This window comes from Parus major, chromosome 2, assembly GCF_001522545.3.
Source record: "Parus major isolate Abel chromosome 2, Parus_major1.1, whole genome shotgun sequence".
In the NCBI taxonomy this organism is placed as follows: Eukaryota; Metazoa; Chordata; class Aves; order Passeriformes; family Paridae; genus Parus; species Parus major.
Window position 1 is genome coordinate 85,524,477 of NC_031769.1, and position 22,823 is coordinate 85,547,299.

General features: G+C 36.3%; 1 protein-coding gene across 3 annotated transcripts in view; it reads right to left on the bottom strand.

The window, feature by feature from the left end:
• Positions 1-22,823, bottom strand: part of GALNT1 (polypeptide N-acetylgalactosaminyltransferase 1) — an 86,467-nt gene that overhangs the window by 11,445 nt on the left and 52,199 nt on the right. For all 3 annotated transcript variants that reach the window (XM_015618156.3, XM_015618155.3, XM_015618154.3), the window contains 5 exons: positions 12,176-12,342; positions 6,188-6,395; positions 4,517-4,687; positions 2,966-3,083; positions 1,826-2,006 (listed from right to left, as the gene is read on the bottom strand). In XM_015618156.3, the coding sequence (XP_015473642.1) occupies positions 1,826-2,006; positions 2,966-3,083; positions 4,517-4,687; positions 6,188-6,395; positions 12,176-12,342 (845 nt within the window). The remainder of the gene's footprint in view (positions 1-1,825; positions 2,007-2,965; positions 3,084-4,516; positions 4,688-6,187; positions 6,396-12,175; positions 12,343-22,823) is intronic.

Here is a 22,823-nt window from a genome sequence, read left to right on the forward strand (position 1 = left end):
TTCTCTGAACAACAGGTTTTCATCAGAGCTATAGAAAGACTCACACTACTGGGCATTCTCTTCAGAGCCCCAGGCAACAAATCTATTTCAGAATAACCCAACTTATTCAGATACAATATTATTCTATTCTTGAGACATTTGAAATTTCTGGCATCGAACTTCAGTGCAGTCAATATGGTCATGGGGACACAAACAAGAGCGTGTGACAGGCGGCAGGTGCAGATGCTCTAAGAGCAGCTTGGCTCGAGCACATCGCTATCCAACATTCACTCAGGCTGTTGGCATACAAATTATGCAGACAAGCATCTTTTGAAAGAAAAGAAAATATACAGTGCAGTTACAGATAATTGCTTAATGTACTTTCACCATTCAGAATTTTTACTGTCTTTGGAGAATGCATGTATATTCTGTAATACCATGAAAATGCTATGAAAGCCACATCAAAAAACCCCAATACTACAAAATTCAAAGAGTGTAACTCCTTTTGTAATTTACTCTTACCACACAAAATGGAAGGAATACAGAGGTTATATATAAAGTAACAGAGCCTTATCATGGCTTATCAGTAATTTACATTTTTAAAATAATTTGGTTCTGTTTTATAATTAGGTCTTCCTGCAACTTTGTACCTTTTAAAATGTAGCTAGACATGGATGTATAAGGGCAACCTTTACCAAAAAAGACTACACCTATTTATATATAACTTTTCTGAATATTTATACATCTTCATGTTTGAATTCATAATGCTGTATTAATTACATAACAGAGCAATAACAATAAGCTGTTAGCTTCTGAATTCACCTAAAAAGCTTTGAATAGTAGCAAGATTTTTTTTAATTAAAAGTCTTACACAGTCTCATTTGAGTAAAGCATTCTTTTAACACAAAACCACTGTAAATCCACATTGTCAGCTGCTCTTACAAGCGTCTGCAAAACCCATAATCTAAAATTTGACACTGTTCAGACTCATATTACATTGTATTACAGTCTTTAAATGTCAATAGTAATGTAGGTTTAATAAGCAGGTCATAAGCAAATACTAGTTTTAAAGGAATTTCTTTGGAAAAACAGATGTGGCATATAAAACTACCACTTGGTACATAAAGTCTAATGTCTCAAGTATTTAGAAATGTTGGCTATTGCTACCTGAAGTTTGTCTTTTTATATAACAATAAAAATAACCTGTAGTTGAAAGTAAAAATTCACTATTTCCCAGGCTTTTCTTCTCCTGAATTTTTTTTCAGAAAATTTGGGTTCACAGGAAATTTTCTCTCATATTTTATATCCTCTTGTTTTGCTAACACCCACATAAAAAAACATCATAAATATCATCAGTCAATTATATTGGCAACTTGCCTGTATACTCTAGATAGTGAAGTACAAATTCTATACAGAAGATACCCACTTTTGCCACTCCTACTTCTGGGTTTCACTTAAATCATTTCTGATGTATTCAGCACGGAATGCTTACAACATGGAAGCCAGAGCCCAAAATTCGGCACATTACGCTATGATTTTGTATGGCTATTTTTCAGCACTACAGCTGAGCTTTTTGATGTTCCACTGAACTTCAATTCTATTGCACAGGAAGCTCATTCATAAACCACATTCATGTTAAAAACCAACAAAACAAAAACCCCTTCAGGGTACATCTCTGGCTAACAAAATTATTTTTCAATTAAGACCTTACCTTTTGTACACCTTAAGTGAGTTCTGTCTTAACAAACTTCAAAGCAATAACATTCTTATATAAATATGTTATTTCCCAGTAGTAGCAACATTTTAATTCTTAATAAGTATTTCTCATAACCAAAGACCTGCTCACCTGGGGAAATAATGTAGAAAAAGTTTTTGAATTCATCCATCCAGACTTCTGCAAGCCGCCTGTTATTTTTGTTGATAATCTGCCCTGTACCTCCTGGGAAAGTGTATGGTGTTGCTTTTCTGAACACATGCCCAACATGTGAACAAGTTACAATTTCCAAAGTGCCACCACACTGCCAGATCTGGAAGCGATAGAACAATTATTGCATAGTTACAAGTTGTTAAAGAAAGTTCCAAAACATTAATCACTTGCTTCTGTTCAAGGTGGGGAAACAACGTTAGCTGATGTCTAGAACAAATGCATACTGCATGGAAGAGAACTGAATGTTTTTTCCTGCTCAACAGCTACAGATGCTCACAAGCCCAAGCAATTTAGAATATGAAAGTATTCAGCCCCCAGAACAATACCACATCAGCCTGAGATTACTTTAAAGAACAGGGCAAGATGACCACAAAGGAAGGAAAAGGCTCACATGAATCACAGGAACTAACAGGTGTCTAAACCAGTCCATTATGAAACAGAATCTCCATGTAAAAGTACCCATACACTTCCCAAGTCTCTGAAAATACTTTCAGCATTATCCTGGACCTCGAAAATGGCAGATTCAGAAAGCTGTAGTACTTAGAAGAATCCCACCTGTGTACTTTTTGCTGACATGTAAAATGAAAGGAAATGGTGCTATTTAGTAGGAACAAAAATGAGAATAACACTGGTTAGGTCCACAACCAAATGAACACATGAAATCATGATGTTGGGAAAGAGCAAGAAGAGAGGGTTTGTAACAGAGGTGCTCACACTTCATTGACACATTAAAACAATGCCAGGACAGTTGATATCACCCTTAACTGATGCTCCCCCAACATAATTTCTACCTGAATTCCTTTTAAGACACTCATTCTTCAGAATAACTATCTTAATCTTTTAATCACAAAGCTCTACCAACAATTCATCATGTACTTGTTACTGACAGATACAGATTTTGTGTATCTCTGCTGGAGGAACTTAGCAGGGAAGGAAAGGGCCAGCTGCAACAGAGGAGGACATTGGTGCAGGTGACAGATCTGTGTTTTACAGAACTCCAGATGCACTGTCCTGATTAATAAATTAATGATTAATAAAGCATTAAAGAGTTTTACCTACCCTGAAGGAAATTTCTAAGTTTTCTCCACCCCAAATATCCATTCCAGCATCATATGTTCCAATTTCCTGAAAGTAATCTCTGTCTATTGAAAAAAGGCCTCCTGCCATTGTAGGTGTCCTGGGAGGAGGAAAAAAAAGTCACATAGGTCACTATAAAATCATACTTAGATACATTTCACACTTACACTGACATAATACCTGTTTATTTCCCAAGTTCCTAACATATTCCTTCTCAGTAAGCTTCTCTTCAAACTCTGTTACTGCTGGTGTACTTGCTAGCTCAAATTTTTCCAGAGATGGAATTAGGTAGTGGCTGTTCTCCTTATTTTCTCACTTCAAACTGGTGTCTGGATAGAGAAACAGTCCCTAGAAAGCTGCTGTCATTCCTGGGAAAGACTTCTGCCTCCAATGCTCGTAGCTCATAAAAAAGAAACCGGTTTCACACAGGAAAATTATACTTCAGGCAACTGTTCTTGAAACAGTTTTGGGAGGCCATTAAGCAGCCTGCTTGCTTTCACTTTTATTGTGTTTTTTTACAAGAAAATTGTACAGTCAGGGTTACATCCAGATCTTCCTTACACATTCCTTATTGGTACAAAAAAATAGAAGCCTGCTAGTAGTTTCTCAGAGCTTTAGAAACATCTCCCAAATTTCAATTTTTTTAGACAACAAATATACAATAAGTAAATTATGTTAGGCAAATAACATAACTTTTTAGTTAAATTATTTACACTTTTAGTATAAATGATTTTATATCACTAGCTATTTTCCTGAAGTGTTTAGGGCTTTTTCTGAAAGACACACAAAATACAAGCTAAATCACAAGCTAACTAAAAACTTACATGTCCCCGCAAAAGGAAACAGGGGACTACAATTACCCATATAGTGAGAAGACCTCTTAATTTCTTAAACTAAAGACAAACAAAAACCAGCAAAGGCCAGATCCTGAGTTTTAGTGCAAGTAAATAATGCCAAATTTTCAGAAAAGGACAGAAAATGTACACTTGCAATTGTTAAAATGTACATATTACACATAAGCTATCTTGCTCATCACCTTTCTCATAAACGTACATGAAATCCAAGTATAAATTCACCTCCCATTCCCCCTTTTAAGACTTAAAGTTTGCATATAAATGGACATATACAAATATACATATATACATGTATATACCAAAAATCAATGTGTATTTACAAAATACAGTTTACTTTGTTGTAATAAAAGATAAAAATAAGGTTCCATTAAAAAAAAAAATAAAAGCTTTGTTAAAAACTTGTGCATCATAAGTGCTTTCTGAAAACTAGTAATTCTTCAGAAACTACATAGAACTGAAAAATATTTCCAAAGTGACAGAGTGATTAATTCCTTTATTGCTACCAAAAGTTGCCAACAACCAATCCATGCAAGAACTTTCATGCTGCTCCTTCAACCAGACAAAAAAGATGCTAAAATGTTTCATGAAGTACTAACAACCTTAACTACTTACCTCCATGTTTATCACAAAAAGCAAATATCACATAAAGATTTTAACCAATTTAATAATTTCCCATTACCTAACAGGGAGGGTTCGGTCTCCTTTCCGTCGATCCATCTCTCTCTGAGGAACAGGGTACCAACGAAAATTCAGCTTCCAGTTGAATCCACCATAGGTCATGTCAGAACCTGCCATATATTCAAAGGTGTCATCACTGATAACATCAATGATGGGACACACTACTGTCCTCCTAGGAAAATGAAAGAAGCAAAATTATTAAATTTTAAATCAATAAAATCTATTAACCAAAAGGGTAATAATATGTTTGAGATTTTTTTTAATTTTTTTTTAACACATACAGTTAAAATTTTTATAACATCCCTTAACAACATTATTCAATAAATTATTAACAGGAAACATACTAAAATTCTGTCTTGCTAATTATAAATCTGATACAATTTTGGCAATGCCAGATTTTTTTTTAATCATATTTGCATTATTATTAGTAATACATATTCATCCTTCTGCAGACAGAAATAATGACCCCAACTTTCTCATTGCTACAGAGTGATTAGATAGAAAACAAGAGGTTCTTGTTTCTAGCCGAGTGGTCAAAGTAACTTGCGTGTTTTGAAATTAAAATTTGGATATTAACTCTGGGTATGTATTTTATACACACTCAGGACTAAGAGATGATAGTAATTGCTAACAATGTACAACTACTGCATCACAGTTGACACAAAGTGGCCTTGTTGCCCACTGTCCTGGCATTATTAATGCATATATTCAGAGAAACCAATTCTAATCATCTTAAAGACACTTAAGTAACCATGCTCAAAGCAGGCTTCCTCTCATGGGAAGCTCTGTAAAATAATTCAGAGGTTGCTTGCAACTGAATTCAAAGGACTTAAGTGAGATATTTGTACAAATTGTAACAGTGTACATATTGTAGTCTCACAAAACCTTATTAATGATAACAAAGTTTACTTTGTCTTTACACAGTACTGAACAAAGATTCTTCATTATTTGTAGCTTATTCATCATGTAACACTATATTCTGTAACATCACATTTTAAGTGTGATTTTTATCTATAACAATAAAAAAGCTAGGGATCTTTAGCACCATATTTTATTCTATTTAATACGCTGTCTACTGGCAGACTAGTGCACAACTACTGCTCAGATGCATGAATATTTTATAAAGCAGACAATTCTCTCACTTTCGTCCCCAACACATTTTCCATCACATCTATAAGTGTAGATCAGCCTGATCTAGTAATTATTCTAACTTTAGAAAACACATCCCAGAAGACCAAGACACAGCCCAGATTTCCACAATCAAAACCATTATGTAATAAAGAAATCACAATGAGAGCCTGAAAATAGTTCTTGTTCATGATGTTGGTGCTACATGAGATCAGGGCTTGATTTCTTTCTCAAGAATGTCTTCCCAAATTCTTGAAGGAATAGACCAAGCTGCATACTGAAGACCTCCATTTCCCTTAATTCCTCAATTTCATTCATTGCTCCTGCTATTTAACACATTATTCCATGCATCCCCATATGGGCTTCACTTGAAACAGAGTTTTACTTTTAAAAGTTTAACTAAATTAGCCTTTTATCCTTACACCAATGAGAATTTATTCAGCTCTTCAGAAAGTAGATATTTGCTTGCAGGCTATTTCGTAATACTTGGAAAAATTCTTAATAACTGAAAAAACCCAACATGGGCGAATAGATGGATAATTACCTGTCAGCTTTGATCCTTGCCAGCAGAGGTTCAAGCCAGCCTACTGTACATTCACAATGAGCATCTAAGAAGGTGATGACCTGGCCTTTAGAAGCAGCAGCCCCCTTTAATCTTGCTCTAATCAATCCAGAACGCTGTTCCATTCGAATCACATGAACAGGTACTTTTAGTTTTTTCACATAACTCTCCAGTGGTCTTTTCAAGAAGTCTGTAAAGAATGATCAAAACAGTCAAAACTGTTAGTTACATATTTCAGCTTTTTTTTTTAATGAAGAGACTTGAATTAAGACATATTTCCCCTGTTCTTGTCCATCCTTTTTCTACTTTCTCAGCTATCTTCCTCTAGAGTTCATAATACTCCTTTCCCCATCTCCCCAGTGTTTCACTTGATAGCACAGGAAGTTCTTCCTCCTCTTTTTTTCTTCATAATGGAAAACACCAAAAGTAAGAGAGGGTAGAATGCTTACACAAAACCCAGATGGTATTTGCAAGTTTTTGCAGCGGGAAGATGTGATACTTATTTTCAAAAACATGCATAACTTCTCTTGGACATAACAGCTCTCTACCAAAGAAATACAGAAATGGTTTCACTAACTAAATATAATGAACTGCCTCCTACAGCAATCAACTTAGAGATAATTTCTTTGTGAGAAGTTTAAAACACAATCAAACTGATTTTTCAATTGTGCTTTCTTGAGGGTTTTCTGGCTAATATTTTTTCTATTAGATTGTAACACCCCAAAAAGAAAAGACAATAAGCTATACACAAATGAGAACCTGTAACATCAACAAATCTCAACATAGCATGAAATATGAAGAATAAGTTATTTAAATATAACAGTGAATTACCATACACCCAGAGACTCCAAATTCCTTGCACTGCAAAGAGTTGTTTGTGATGATTGATGGCAAAGGAAGAACAAGAAGTGAGGAAGAATGCAATGGACAGTCACAGAAACAGACTTCTGCAATAACTCTCAGTTTCTAAATGTGGAAAAAAGGCAAAATTGTCCTATTGCACAGCTATGGAATATTAGACTCTACACCCAAAGCACAAGGAAGTTGAAAGTTGTACTACCTATGGTAGAATTTCACAAAGGGTAGAAAGTACCTCATACAAAAATAACTGTGACACTGGAGGGGTGGGGGGAAGCTCAGCACTATTTTGTAAACCTCAAGAGGCAGGGCTGACTAGAAGGTGATTACCATTCCTTACCACTTTTCCAGATGAATGAGTTCTAATTGCCTTCTCATTTTTTCTCTGCATTGTTGGACTGCCACAAAAACCCACAGAAATAAGTTCTGACATGTCTTGAAAGCTAAACTGTGCTAAAAGTACATAAGAGTTTGACACATCTAAATATTTGTCTCCAGAGAAAGCAAGCTACTTCTCATTTTGCATATGAACAGAGACTCCAATTAATACATGTTTTTTAGAACAAACCAAGTGTATGTATCTGAACATTTTTCAAGGTTTTTGGGGTTGAGCACAGAAATGATGACTCAGTCTGCAGCAAATATAGTCTCATCTCTTTACAGTGTAGCTTTCCAAAGCCACTACTTTGAAAGAACTAGTATCATGGCAATGTTTATAGCTTTAATGTATACATGATAAACACAGAGAGAGTGCACAGCATTTCTCTCTATGCTCGCCATCTGATGAGCAAGTCACAAATCAACATGTTTCTCTGCACATTTCAGGTGTAGTACTGATGAGCTTTTAAAGGAGTTCCATCGACTTTAAACTTAAATGAATGAATATGGGCTGTGACATTGGTTCTTGAAAGTAGTTACATTAGCAGAATAGTAAAATTCTGCTAGGGGGAAGAGAAATATTGCAATAATACAACTTCAGGCAGTCAAGAACTTGCATAAAACACAAACTTACATTACAGAAAGTCATGTTCAATGTATTGCATATGAAAATCTTGAGTCCTAACTATATTTTTTCAGTAAAGTATTTAAAATTTCAATTTATCAAGTGTTTTTACTTTATTTTCTCTAAGAAAGAATCAGAGATGTGTGTAGTGTTTTCACTACAGAGGGGAAAAGGTTAAGGAAAGTCCTTCTCCTATGTTTAACCATGTCCATAAGAACATTCTTATGAACTATCACCTTGTTCAATACTTCAGAAGGGACTATTCCCAGAAACAAAACATTGTGACAGACCTCCAGTAATTGTGTCCTTAAAATATCACTAGAGCTTCAGCAAAGTATGTAGAAAAGATAAAGCTTGATATCTCATCCCTATAAAAGCATAGTAAATAATTCAGGCATCAAGATTTCCAAGTTCTTCTGCTACCAGCAGTTAGGGTAAAATGCTCAAATCTAAGCAGCTATTTTCCCTCCAGAACATGCTCACTAAGAGCAGTGCACATCCCTTACAAATTGCTCCCTTTGTTCAAGTAGCAAGAATCTAGATTTTTTGATTAGTCATTCATCCAGAAATTACTAATAGCTTCTTATAAGGGAAGACCTATTTTTTTTTCCCTTAAAGACAAAAAAAAATTGAATAGTCTTTTAATGAATGTAATACATTTTGGTCTACAAGAAACATCAGGATAAAGGCATGGAGATTCTTTTTTATACAAACCTATTGGTCATACTAAATTCTATATTGAACACTGAGATGAGAAGTTAAATGCAATACAGAGTCAACTGCTTGTAAGTGACCCAGGATTAGAGCTCATTTTTCAGCATTGCTTCATACACTTCCAACAGAGTAAGGTTTGATAATATTTTTTAAAAAAATAAATCTCCACAATACTTCTAATTTAGAACAATATGTATTCATGTAGTTTTTTAGGTATAACTCTTTGTGGTAGATATTATTTTCAAATCTTTTCTCTGTCAAAAGGATGCATAGTTTTACCTAGGACTGAGGCATCTTCTGTGGAAGCAGCAGAACTAAGGAAGCCAAAAGAGCAAATATATTCAGTTCAAGTAAATTAGGTGCATTAGTTGAAAAATACCTCACCAATTCTATTACCAAATCACACTTACATGAATATAAATGAAAAATTATTTTACAACCCTTTTTTTTATTATTAAACTACAATTAAACACAAGTCTATCATTTTTATAAACATGCAAAAATGTTTTTTTATAAATTTATAATTTATAATTTTTTTTTTAAGAAGTATGGAAATTTTTGTAAGTGTTGGCAGGGTTTAGTTGCAGACACATTGCTTTGACCTGTATCTCTGTAGCTAAGTTCTGTGGATGTGGTCTGTCCTGATGCAATCTACCTACCACACTTGGCTATTGGGTGCTGACCTAGTTTGAGATACCAGCTAATCTTGATTTCTCCTGTTAACTGTTTCGAAACTAGTTACCAAAGATCAATACTTGAAAACTAAAGTTCCAGTTCTGATCAGTTCTGATCACAGTTCTGTGAGTAACTAGTTACAGACATGTCTTGTTTCTCCAACGTGTTTCTTTTGAGTGTAAATAAATGCATGCTATTATGCAAATTCATTCTTTTAAGAGCATGACAGTAGCAGGTACAAAGTGTGCTTCAGCCAGACTGAATGCTTACTTTATCCCAATTAAAATTACTCTGATGTTAGAATGCAATATACAATACTCAGGCTGAATATTGTCTTTTTCTGGAAAAGTACGCTGCTTTAATTCAATACAAACAGAATGCTTAAGTAGCAAACACAAACCCTTCACATCTTCAGGCAACATACCCTTCTGTTTTGTTTAATGTAAAAGCATGCTTGATGGAACCATAACAAGTTCTTGGAAAACAGAACAAAAAAAACAACCCTCTCAGTAATTGTTGAAAATAACAACAAAGATGCCTAAGTGATCTGAAATGAAGATCACAGGCCTCAAAAAGAAATACTGGAACAGGTTCTGTAACACCAACAAAGAAAGTATGAAATGCTTTGTCTTTCAGCCTGGAATTAAGTTAAATTGTTTTTATTACCAAAGCCAGAAACAGAAAATTTATCTAGAGAAAACCACATGCTTTTTTAAGTGGACTATAATCCTATGATTCATAGTGAGGACATAGTATTGCTAGGTTAAAATTGATTTTTTTCTAAAACATAAATTGAGGAGGCAAAACATAAGTAATATGATGCCTATATATCCTAAGTAATATGATGCCTATATATCCTAATATTAGCTTGCTCTTTATTTCTAGGTCATACTGAAAGCTGACCTGTCACAAATAATAATTCACACTGATTTAAATTAGTGCCAAGAACTGTTTTGATAAAGAAAATGTAGAATTTTTACATAAAGGTTAAAACACTACAACGAATCAAGGAGTATAATTACAAATTACCCACAAGTGCAAAAAGCAAAAATTTGATGTCCTGCCTTTGTAAAAGCAAAAGTTGATCATGTCTCATTTAATCTGGAACATGTTTCTGTGGCACCTTGCATAGGCATTTCTCCTCTACTGCCGGAATGTAATTGTATTTAATGCTTCTGTTCTTTCTTCCAAATTGCACTGGAATTAGCTGAAGCACTTAGAGTTAGTGAAAAAAAAAGGAAAAGCAAAAGCAAGTGGGAGTGCCCAAGAGAGGAAAAGAGCAGACAAGTGCAAACACAATCCGAGCGCATGTGCTGTGCTTCCTTAGGAAAGCAGAGCGGTGAGAGCACAGCTGGCTGATGGGATTTGTCCTTGGCTACTGCACAGGCAGCTGTGCCCCACACCTACCCAGCGTGGGACAGGCCAGCTAACACACCAGGCGTCAGGCACACACACACAGCCTGAAGGAGCAGCTCAGTGTACTTGCTAGCACCTTAGTGGTAGAGCAAAAATCCATTTCTAATGCTCTTCAGCTACACAAGCTCCTGTTAACCATGATAGGTTCCCAACTATCCTAAAACCTCCCATTAGCCACTGTAACTAGTGTATCATAGGGCTCCTTGGGGCAAATCCAGCTCCCGTCTTCACACACACAGATCTCGGGCAGATCCTGTCATCTGGACAACAGTTGGACATCTTACTCTGAAGCTGGAACTACCATAGACAGCAAAACATGAATTTTGCATCACTGGAATTAGAAGCAACAGGCTGAGATGTCAGCATGCTGTAAAACCCTTCTATGTCTGACACATTTCCATGTATTCCTTCTGATACAAGCAACAGCCTAACAACTGGTGAGTGTCAAGACTTTTTCTCTAGTGGCCTACTTGGTATTGGCTCAGATAGAAAACTTTTTAAAAAATAGAAGGGGAAAAAAAGGTTGGATCAATATAAAAATATAGATATGTTTTATTTAATAAACCTGTACTACCCTCTCACCTCCATTCACCAACACAAGGAAGAAAAGTACTTCATAACCCATACCATCAAGAAATATTAAGCAAAAAGCAAGCCAAATATCAACTATTAACCAAAATTAAATGTTCTGTTATATAGAATATTATTTTTATTTCTAATCTTAAAATTCTATGAATATTAAAATCTAAATAATATTAGATTTTAAAAAATATCAGCTTCAAGTTTTGCTTATTATTCATGGTAAGTTTCATTCTGCAGTATAGAGTTTTCATCTGGAGCACTATTTAGTAAGAAATGGAACCCCTTGCAGCACAGAACCTGAATTTTAATTTCCCGTGAACTGAATAACCAAAATTGATCCCTCTGAACACCAAGCCTAATGGATAGTAAATTTAAATGTGTGCAACAGAGTTGCCTTTGCTATTATTACCAGGTGATTCAGGTATTAAATGCCCTCAAGCTGGTATGAAAGTGCTAAAATTCTAAATGCAAAACACTTAAGCTGTAATAGAATAACCCCCTAGCAAACACAAAGTCCATGCTGACAAGAGAAAAGTAACCAGACAGATGAAGTTACACCAGCTTTCAGTGAAGAACGATCCATCTGTATTTCAAAATGAGCATTTCTCCCTCTGCCTTCCCCTGGTTCAGGTCCTGTGTTTTGCTAAGGAGGGCTAAGCCCACATCAGGTCAGGTTCGGTTTTTGAAATAGAACGAGTTAAGAGCAAGTTAAGCATCCTCACCTCTTTCACTGGCGTCATCCACGAGGACGATCTCTTCCAGCATGTGCCGCGGGGAGCGGTTTATCACGCTGTGCACGGTCCGCAGCAGCGTGCTCCAGGCCTCGTTGTGGAACACAATGACAACGCTTGTCGTGGGAAGGTTGTCTGCATACACCTTCGTTTTACACCTACAAACCAAATAAGAGCAGGTATTTGTAAAGGTCAAGCCTTCAGTTAGAGTAGCGAGTCTGAGGTTTCTCTCTTGAGTATTGCTACTAACATCCCTGATATATCAATTTTATGCAGAGTGTGACAAAGGAGCACACAGTGCACATTTTATACATGCTCAAAGTGCTATAAAGTTCATCAAATTAAAAGAGATTTATATTCACTTTCCAAAGTTAGCCTGGAAAATCATAAGCATAGGTTTAGCTCTCCTAACAGCATATAGAGGGCATTAATGTAAACTATGACATACACTTCAAGTAACCCCACATGCAGCTAAAATTTTTACATTCTGCGATGTTATTTTAAAACAAATTGTTTTTATCGTCTTCTAGAAAAATAAATACACTGTACACAAAGTACTGATCACAATTCTGAAAAAATTCCAATTCTGCTCTAAAAAAATAACCACACAAATGTAAATGTTCTCTGCACAGATCTGCTCCTCCTGCACATTTAAAAATAACAGATACTTATGTAAGATTTGATGTTATTAATCCTTTAAGAATCAAAATTTAAGAGATATATGCAGATCTCAAACAAAAGGAAAACACTGAGGTGGAAAAAGAAATATATTCAATGGAGCTCCATTCCAACAAAAAATCTTTTACTCAAGTTGTTAAGTCGGTTCACTGGAATGTAACCTGATCTAAATGCCACAAAAATACATTAACAACTATTCAGGACTATCATCCTAACAGCAGCACTGTCCAAGGGCTTGAGAAGCACAGAGTGCATGTCCTCTACCCTAAATACACAGAAGCAGTGCTTAAGGAACAGCCTGCCAACACAACAGGATCTCAGTGTCAGCATCCAATACCATGCCAAACAGTGACACCAGGAATGTCAGCCAGAACTAGGCTTCCTACATCAATATTTTATTTGCTGGATAACTCTTTAAGCCAGAGCTCTTCTCACAGCAGCTCTCACAGCAAACCAGCATTTCAGCTCTGAGGTGGTGACAAAAGCCCAGTGTGCACAGGTATCTCAGAAAGGATCAGTAAACCCAGGTGCAAATGAAGAAATACCTGGAAGGGCTTCTGTGAAATCATTTCTGAGAATTGAAGCAGTCAGATTCAGCACTATCTTCCTTCAACATTACACCTACTTATTATACAACTATTCCAAATTTAATTATTTCTCACACTGAACATTATAAAATCTTTATGAAAAGCTTCCGTATATCCCTGTTATCCTGATTTATTTCACATGTAAAAAAACCCAAAAGCTTGCAAAGCATGCCAACTGAAAAAGCTATTTCTTTGGTATCCCTTGAAAAATAAAATAGCTTTTCACAAAAACACTATGAATTTCAGATGAAAAATTCAATCATAAGCCAAATAATTTTATCCCCATGTTTGCCACTTGTTCAGTCTACTTTGCTACTTTAAACCCAAAATGTTTTATTCCTTCTGCTGCACTGCTTCCTAGGCCAGAAAATAAGTCTCTGATTGTAGACCTTCAGCTACAACAGTAATACAAATCCACCAATTGCTCCTCTACTTTTTGGAAGAGTATTTGTAAAAAAGTCGAGAGAAGCCTGTTAGTAGTTCTTTATAAAAAGCAGTAACAATGTGTCATTCAGCAGGAATATCATGTTGGGATAGCCACAGAATCTACTGTTGTAGTATGAAATCTCTCATCTTCAGCCTTGCCTTTTATCATGGTTTTACAGAAGATTTTATTTTACTGAGTTCAAATCAATGAACCGGTATAAACATCAGCCAAGTGATCAGGGACTACAATATTTATACAGCATTACACTGTCTGAAGTATGACTATATCAAAACATTTGAGATCTGACATTGAGAGAGAACTTTTTAGCACTAACAGGAAGGCTTACAGGAATTTTCTGGGGACTCCCCTCCCCACTTCAAGGCATTCCTCCTGCTCTGCCCTGCAGAAGGTGAATCTCCACCTTGCCATAATGAAGCATGTCTATTCTCACCCCCAGAGATCAGCCCTTCCTGGGGTAACAGTTTAGGAGTGACCCTACACTGGCACCCGGTTGCTGGCTGGGTTTAACCCACAACACTTGTTTATCAACATATAAAAAAGGCTGCCAGGCGTAACAGAGGGGTGGTTTCATAAAAAAACTGGCTTGGTATTTTTGAATGCCATTCTTAATAGAATATTCAGTATGGAATTATTCTGGAAAGATTCATTGATGCAGGCAAGACAAATTAAAGGTTGGAAATATGAGACCTGGTTTTTAATATTCCTTTTACTTGCCCTTCTATATATACCTTTTAGTTATATGTGTGCAAATTGCAATGAATGCATACAAATAAAACCTCCTGGTTTTAATTTTGAAAACACCACTACCTCCTTCCACCCCTCAGGAATATATTGCTGCTGAACATAAGACAAATAAAATAGAACACTTGATGCCCATGATTAGACATTAGCCTTCTGAGGAAACCTCATGTTTTATTCTATTAACAAACATTTAAATTAAGAATTCTTTTTGTCTTTCATTTGAAAACAAATTACCCCAGAAAGGAGTACTATAGAATTTAAAATAAAGCATTAGCTTCAACCAAATTATGCAACATTAGAAGCAGAATAAAACCATGAGGGGTATGACACACAGGCTATGAATTAAGGACAATTTGAATTTTAATGAGCTACTAATACGTTATGTTCCTTTTGTTGGATCGTGCCTCAAACAGTTTTAAAATTGAGTGCATAACATTAGGAAGGCATACCATCTCCAGTAATTTAATGAAGACTCCAAACAGCAGCTGAGAACGTCTACTCCTCATGGAATGCATCATCCTTCCCTTAATCTACAGCATTCACTATGCAAACTCTCAGCTAATGTGACTCCATATATTATTTAGATTGTGGAAACTCCCCAAAAACGTCATATATTTTAAATAGAAACAGAGATTCCTGTCCTATTACCTAAAGACAAAGAATAGGCCAGATTATTAAAATATGATGTAATGGTGTGATTCAGTGATGGTGTTTGTCTTCCCAAGTTGCTGTTGCAGATGATGGAGCCCTGCTTTCCTGGAGATGGCTGAACACCTGCCTGCCCATGGGCAGCGGTGCATGAATTCCTTGCATGTGAGGCTTTTGCTTTCCTGATGAAACTGAGTATCTCAACCCATAAGGTTTTTCACTTCTACCCTTCTGATTCTCTCCCCCAGCCCACTGTGGGGGCAGTGAGTAAGTGGCTGCATGGGGCTTAGTTGCCAGCTGGGGTCAAACCACAACAGAAATAAAGTGGAAAATTACATAGGAAATAGAATTAGAATTATGAAAGATTTTTAATGTCCCATTAAAATCAGATGTGAGAAAAAATAATTAAGTTTAGCACCTATGCTTTTTTAAGCTGTTTTACAAACACAGGGCTATAAAGACATGACTCTGCTCTGACCTTTGTAAGATGCTCACACCCTTCATAGAATTTCATCTTTTTGCAATCTTGCATCATATATTCATAATATTGAGTACTGCAGTCTGTTCTAGGGCCTTCAAAATAAAAAGGACATGTACTTGCTGGAGCAAGTCCAGAGGAAAGCCACAAAGATGATCAGAGGGCACCTCTCCTATGTAGACAGGCTGAGAGAGCTGGAGAAGAGAAAGCTCTGGAAAGACTTTTCAGCACCTTCCAGGACCTAACCAGGGGTATAAATGAACTGCAGAGGGACTTTTTACAAGGGTCCAAAATGACATGACAAGGGAGAATGGCTTTAAACTGAAATTTGGTCACTTTAGATTAGATAATAGGAATAAATACTGTGAGGGTGAGGAGACACTGCTGCCCAGCTTGTGGATAACCCTGGAAGTGTTCACAGCCAGGCTGGATGGGACTTTCAGCAACCTGGTCTAGGAGAAAGTGTCCCTGTCCACAGCAGTGGGGTTGGAATTTTGTGATCTTTAAGGTTCCTTCCAAACCAAACCATACCATTTCATGCTTCTATGAGAATAGTTTGGCCCAGTTTGTTACAACCACACGGTTAGTTCACATCTCCCCAAGAACACAGAGCAGTGTAACAAGTTAAAATACTTTATAACTTGAAATCAAGTTTACTAGACTAAAAAGCAAAAAAAGGTGGACAGATCCTAGCATTTATCTATAACAATGCTAAAGAAGAACAATGACAGCAAAATAGATGTTGTTATATCTTACACCCTGTAGCCAGAATTTAAAATTTTAAATCCATTACAAAAGCCTTTTAAATGAAAGGCTAAAAGGTAATATGAGTTTTGTTTTGCTATTCATTATTGTGACTCTTTGTGAAGGTATAAGTTGAATATTTCATATAAGTTCTTCAGATTTTACACAGGGAGAGGTTCAGAAAAAAAAAAAAAATCTGAGGGAATTTTATTCAATGGATTAAGCATAACCACTTGAAAACTACCGGATGCTACCTCAAATGCATCTGAAGAGCCTCTGAATAAACTGCTTTCCTACATTCTCTTTCAGCCCAAAGTACAAATAGTCCACAGGAGACAATACAAAAATAACCAGAAGAGACAACAAGTAAGGCAACTATGTCCAAATAAAATTAAGCCATTAAATCTCAGAGCTTAATTGTTGCTTCAGCACAAACTTGCAGGCAAAGAAGACAAGTTTTCATTTTGCACTTTCTATAGCATAAACACACACACTCAATCCTTCTTCACATCTGGCAGAACTAGACGCCTCTCTTCTCTCACACCAGTGAGGAAATAAGGGAACAAATGTACTTTGCTATTGCAAGTGCAGAAGAAATCTACCAGATGATCCTACAAGATGCCTTAATTGAATTAATCAAAGGTGAAATTCTTCTGATACCTATCTGATCTCCTCAGTGTCTCCAACTCAGAGATAAAAAAAGCCACCCACTCTAGCCACAGCCAGGCACGCAGAGACTCGAGAAACCCGGGACATCACCTGTGCTGTCCTCATGCTGCCTCTCTCAGTTTACTGTTGGATCTTTGACAAACATTCTAAATATTACTTTAGAACAACCCTGCAACTGTGCAGCCATCTTATAACAGAATAGCACTTGGCATTTTATCAATATTATAAAATTGCCTTCATGGATCAATTTATTTAGAAATTATTCCTGAAACCCAAGATTGAGTGATGCATGTGTGATGTTGGCAAATCTTGAAAGACATATATTTACAATGTTAGTAGTGATTCTCTGCACATCCCTCAAAGACATTCTAAATAATTTCTGAAAGTGAAAAACAAGGATTTACTGTTCGGATAGCTCATAAATACATTTTCATAGGCTAAAAAAATCACACCAAACAAAGCTACAAGCAAGGAAGAGGTCTTTTAGGAAATCAGTTAAATACTACTATAATGCTTACGCAGTGAGACACAATGAGGAAAATCTCATTCACTGAGGCAAAGCATGAAATACATTTTAGGTCATTTTCTAGAAAGAAAAGGCCATAATTATAATGGCCTCTTCTGCATTAGAAATTAATGCTAAATTTCTAAAGTACTACAGTGCAGATTTCTACCCCTTCTGATGCTACCAACATGTTATTCTCCACAGGGAAGAAATGAGAGAACAAGATACACATTGGAACTTTTTTTTAAATATGGATTGTTAAAAAAAAGGCCACTGATAGTTACCTAATCATGAAAATTAACAGTCAGACACTACCTGAGCCATGATTTGCTCTACTTTTTTCCAGTTATATTCCCATATCCCACCAGCCTTTCAACAGAACAAGTCATGAGCAATAATTTACAATGGCTCAAAAACATTAACAGCAGTAAAACATGTATGCAATCCTTGTTTTCTAGCCCAGTGCACACAGCCCAGAGCACTCTGATAAAGGGCAGAGATGGAACACAAGTAAAAGTGTCTCCTGTGCACTGAGCAGCTCAGTTGGGAAATCCCAGTGGAGCTCAGATTGGTGCTCATACGTGCAGCACGATAACACAGTGCCAGTGCATTCTTGAAAGCTGAACTAGCAACAGACTGGGGCAGGAAGGGAAGCACGTTTCGTCATCTTACAAATTTAGTACAATCTTATCTTGCATACTACAAACAACAGTTATAAATAAAAACTGCAGTTATAAATAAACTTCATCTCAGGACTTAAATTTGACAATGACACATAGGAATAATCCAAGTCTTGCTGAAAATCAGGTTAGAGCTGAAGTATTGAGGAAATAGTACACAGCACAGCTTCTGTAATAAATTTGTTTAATATTACTGATGCAGTACATAGAACACACATTTCAGTATTAAATATATTGAGTCTCTGGAAAGCAAGCATCAGTATCCTTTGACTTGGAAACACACATTTATTTTCCTTTGAGGTTACAAAAGTTAATTCCAGATCGATAGAAAACAAAATCAGAAAATCTGAACTCCTCTCATGAAACTTCAGGTTTAATTACTGATATCTGATGAATATCACTGCAGTGCTATAAAATGTCAGTATTCCATTGCTTACTGTTCATATGCCTTAAGTTATAGCCTGCAATAAAGTTAATGTAACAGAGCTGAGGCACAGCTATGCCCAACAAAAAACCACCTCTCTACTTAAATCACAGGTGAAAACAAGTTTTGAAAAAAGACTTTGAGAATCACCCCAAAGCTGCTGAACTGACCTACATTTCCATCGAGGGAGAACGCCCTAGAGCAGGGTGTCAGAGAAAATGTCAAAACATTACATCAAGAACCACCAGGACTCAAGTCATGTGGTGTTTTTTGGTAAACACTGACAGTCTTTCCTGGATCACAGAATATGCCGAGTTGGAAGGGATGCGCAAAGATCACCAAGTATAAGCAGCAGCCTCATAATATCATTAAAGAGGGGGTGCTAAACAATCTGCTTTGTACATAAATTTTAAGAACATCTCAAGCTTATAAATTGCAGATAATCAAGCTGGATAAAGAACTAATTTTCATATAGAAGCAACACGGCTAAAAGGACTAAAAGCAAGTCTTCTGAGAGATATGGGATCGCTAGCTATCGTAACACACCAAACCACATTTCACTACTCAGACTTTGCATACAACCACAGCTTTAACATGCAACTGAACAAAGAGAAAGCACTGCAGATACGGTTGCAACAAAACTTCACACTCCCCTGAATCTGTTTCTTCCAATCAAATCAGAACAATTTATTTTAGGAAGAGGCCTCCTTTTCTATAATTCATATCACAACTTCAATTAATCCTTCTGAACAGGTGCCCTGAATGCAGGCAAATCCCTTATCCTTATTTAAACATTTAAATGCAGCCTGCTTAATACCTGCCTTCAATAGTATTACATAATTTACCTGACATCAAGAGTATGAAATTTTCCTTTCTTCTGACCTCAAAGATTTGGATATAAGAAAGGTCGCATTATCTCATGAGTCAAGTAGAAATCTTCTTAAACCCTGAAAACAAAATCCAAAATGGTTCTTAAAACCATTGTGGTTACAGAATTCGAGCAGAACTTCACAAAAATAATAGTAGCTGCAACTGCTTTCCTTATCCTGAAAGCGATCACAGAAAAGCATCTCTTGACAGAAGTAAAACCAATTCTGTCCTCAGAGACTGAAACTGAACTTTAAGATCTCTAGACCAATTATTTTCCATACCTGACCTAACAATCTGAATAAATTTCAGGATATGGCAGCTCATCCAAAATGGATGAGCATGAATAAGAAGATTGCAACTAAGAATGAGACTGCCAAGTGCTTGAGCAGATATACATTTGGGTATGTATATATAAATAATCTCTCTGCATGCGTGTGTATAGCGTAACCCCCTCCCACCACCCAAAAACCCCCAATTTACACGAAGAAACCTGATTTTTAATGTTATTTCCCCCACCCCCTTTAAGCTTTCTCTAGAGAAAAGGTTTATAGAGAATTTCTTTCAGCTAACTCACTAAATCAATGAGAACAAGGACAATTCCAAACATTGATTCTACAAGGGGTCAGTAACAAGCTCTAGGCACCACAAAAGCCAGATGAAAAAACATTCCTGCTTGAAAGAACACTAAAGTCTTTAATACCTCACATGCTTTCAGACTTCCATGACATTGCTGAAAGTTACATTGCTGGTGATGAGGTCAGCAGATTTTCTTTACAGATGCCAGATTAATTAACAGCCTAACAGGGTTTCTAGATTGAGTCAAAAGCTCCTGAGTCTTCCACCACTTATGCTGACAACTTTGCTCTTTTTTAATTGTCTGTACATTACTATGACCGAAACTAAATGAATAACCAAAGTTCACAAAGTATATCACAAATTTTGAAGCTATTAAATCCCCATGGCCTTATGGGGATTTTAATGCTCAGGTTCTGTAAGAAAGCTTTTCTCCCCACATTCCACATAATTCAGTGCAACTGTGAGCTGCTGCCAAAAGCAATAAACCCACTTTTTGCCATTACAGTTTTGTCCTAACCCCTTCTTTCCACCAGATCTGGTAGTCATATGGCTGCTGTGCATGTTGCTTCAGTTTGCTGAATCAACAAACCATACTTTTTTCCACCTTTTGGTGTCCATCCAGCCAGTGAACATCCAGGCCACACAGTCATCAGATTATTATCAACAGAAGTGATGAAAAAACTTCTTTCATCTGCAGTCCACATTTATACCAAATTATATGTAGTATAAAACTTAGCTATTCTCCTGAATTAAAATAACTAAGTAGAGACCACACTTTCACAAGCCTCAAATAGAAGCAACTACCTTGAGTACTGTCTTTTTAAAAACCCATGAAATATCACACTTGAGTTCAGAGCATACTCTTGCATGTGTGTCTTTGTTTGTTTTACCATGAATAGTTCTACTCAAGCTATTTTCCTTACACTGAGATTGTGTTAATTCTATGGATGTGTTTTATTTTGATTCAACTATAGTATACTAAAGTATAAAGCAAATAAATTTGCTTTGAGAAGCTAAAAATCCGAATTCCAGTGTATTCTCACGTGCATATGTCATACTTAAAATCAACATTACATTTTTAAAGCACAGATATGAAAACCAGATTGTGGTAACTGAAAAAAATGATATTGTATCATCTAATTAATGGTGCCTAAATTTAAATTCTGTTCTTTCTAACCAAAGATCAGACAGAATCAGTCAGAATTATTATTTACTGGATTTACTTAGAAAGAAGACCAGCATAATTGCCATAAACTCCAAAACATACATGTAACTTAGAAGAATGGCTTTTAACCTGGTCTACTTCCTCCCAGTTGTGGAAGAAAGCTTGGCAGCAGGAACTGAGCAGGGTAGTTTGATCCAGAAAAAAACATTTCAATAATAACAATCTGACAACATTAATGCTCCAGTTAAACATGAAGATTTCAGAGATATGCACCTTTCTCTATTCCATGAAGTGGCTGAAGTTGTAAATTGTATGGATGTGCACCTTTCTTTATTCCATAAAGTGGCTGAAGTTGTAATTTGTATGGATTTAAACACAGTTGATTCAAAATATGTAGGGTCATCTGGCTAAAAACTCTGATTAGACTTTAATATGATTTATAGCACTCAAAATGCCAGCACACCTACCTTCCTGACAGTTTGAGAAAATGATAATTAAAAGATCCCAGACTCTGTGCAGAACTAACTGAGGTATAATAAGATGCCTGATACCCTTAACTCTGGCAAAATTATATCAACTGGAAAAAAAGAAAAGGAAGATCTTCCATGCCAAATGTTGTAGAGCCTGTTAGCCTTGGAGAAAGGATTGCTGAGGGCCATGCAAGGAGTGTGGATACTCCTGCTTGCTGCAGGTCTGCTTAGGGAAGCTCATCACCTTTCCAAGAAATATCAGCCTGCAAAATACGACACCCTACTGGCAGTGCATCACAAGCTCCAGTGGACACCAAAGCCTACATGAACACAAAATCATTCTGTCACAGCCATGCCTTCATTGTTGGAAGACTTGATTGCTTGTGCCTGAAAAAAAAAAGAGTGTTTTAAGCAGCTCTTTTCAAATGAAAAAATCTCAGAATTTGGTTTAAATTCTTACAACAGGGAACAAATATCTGCTTAAAAGTTTTATATATTCCACAAATTGTTAACTAATGAGTTCAGGCTGGAAAGCTCAGCCTCAGAACACAATACTCATTCTTCATTTTGCAAAGCAGCTTCTGAAGTCACCTCCAACTGCACTGAGAGCCAAACCAAGTCATACAACATGTGCAAATTTCATGTTTTCAACCCCTCCTCTTTTCAGCCTGAACACCAATCTAAGGCACACAGGCACAGCTGAACATGTACTTTACTCACTGGCACCTATTTTATTCATTGCCTCCCTCATCCTCAGCAAAATCAAGGCAAGACTCTAGTGTTCCTGATCATCCATCTTCTACCCTTTGCTGTCATGTCAAGCCCACAGCTGCATATTTTCCAGGCAACTGTGAATCAACTCCCACTTTGATGATTGATTCACAGGCTAGAATAAGACATGCTTGCAAGAATAATTATATTAACAGCTTAAAACCAATCTGGTATGCACAGCTGCT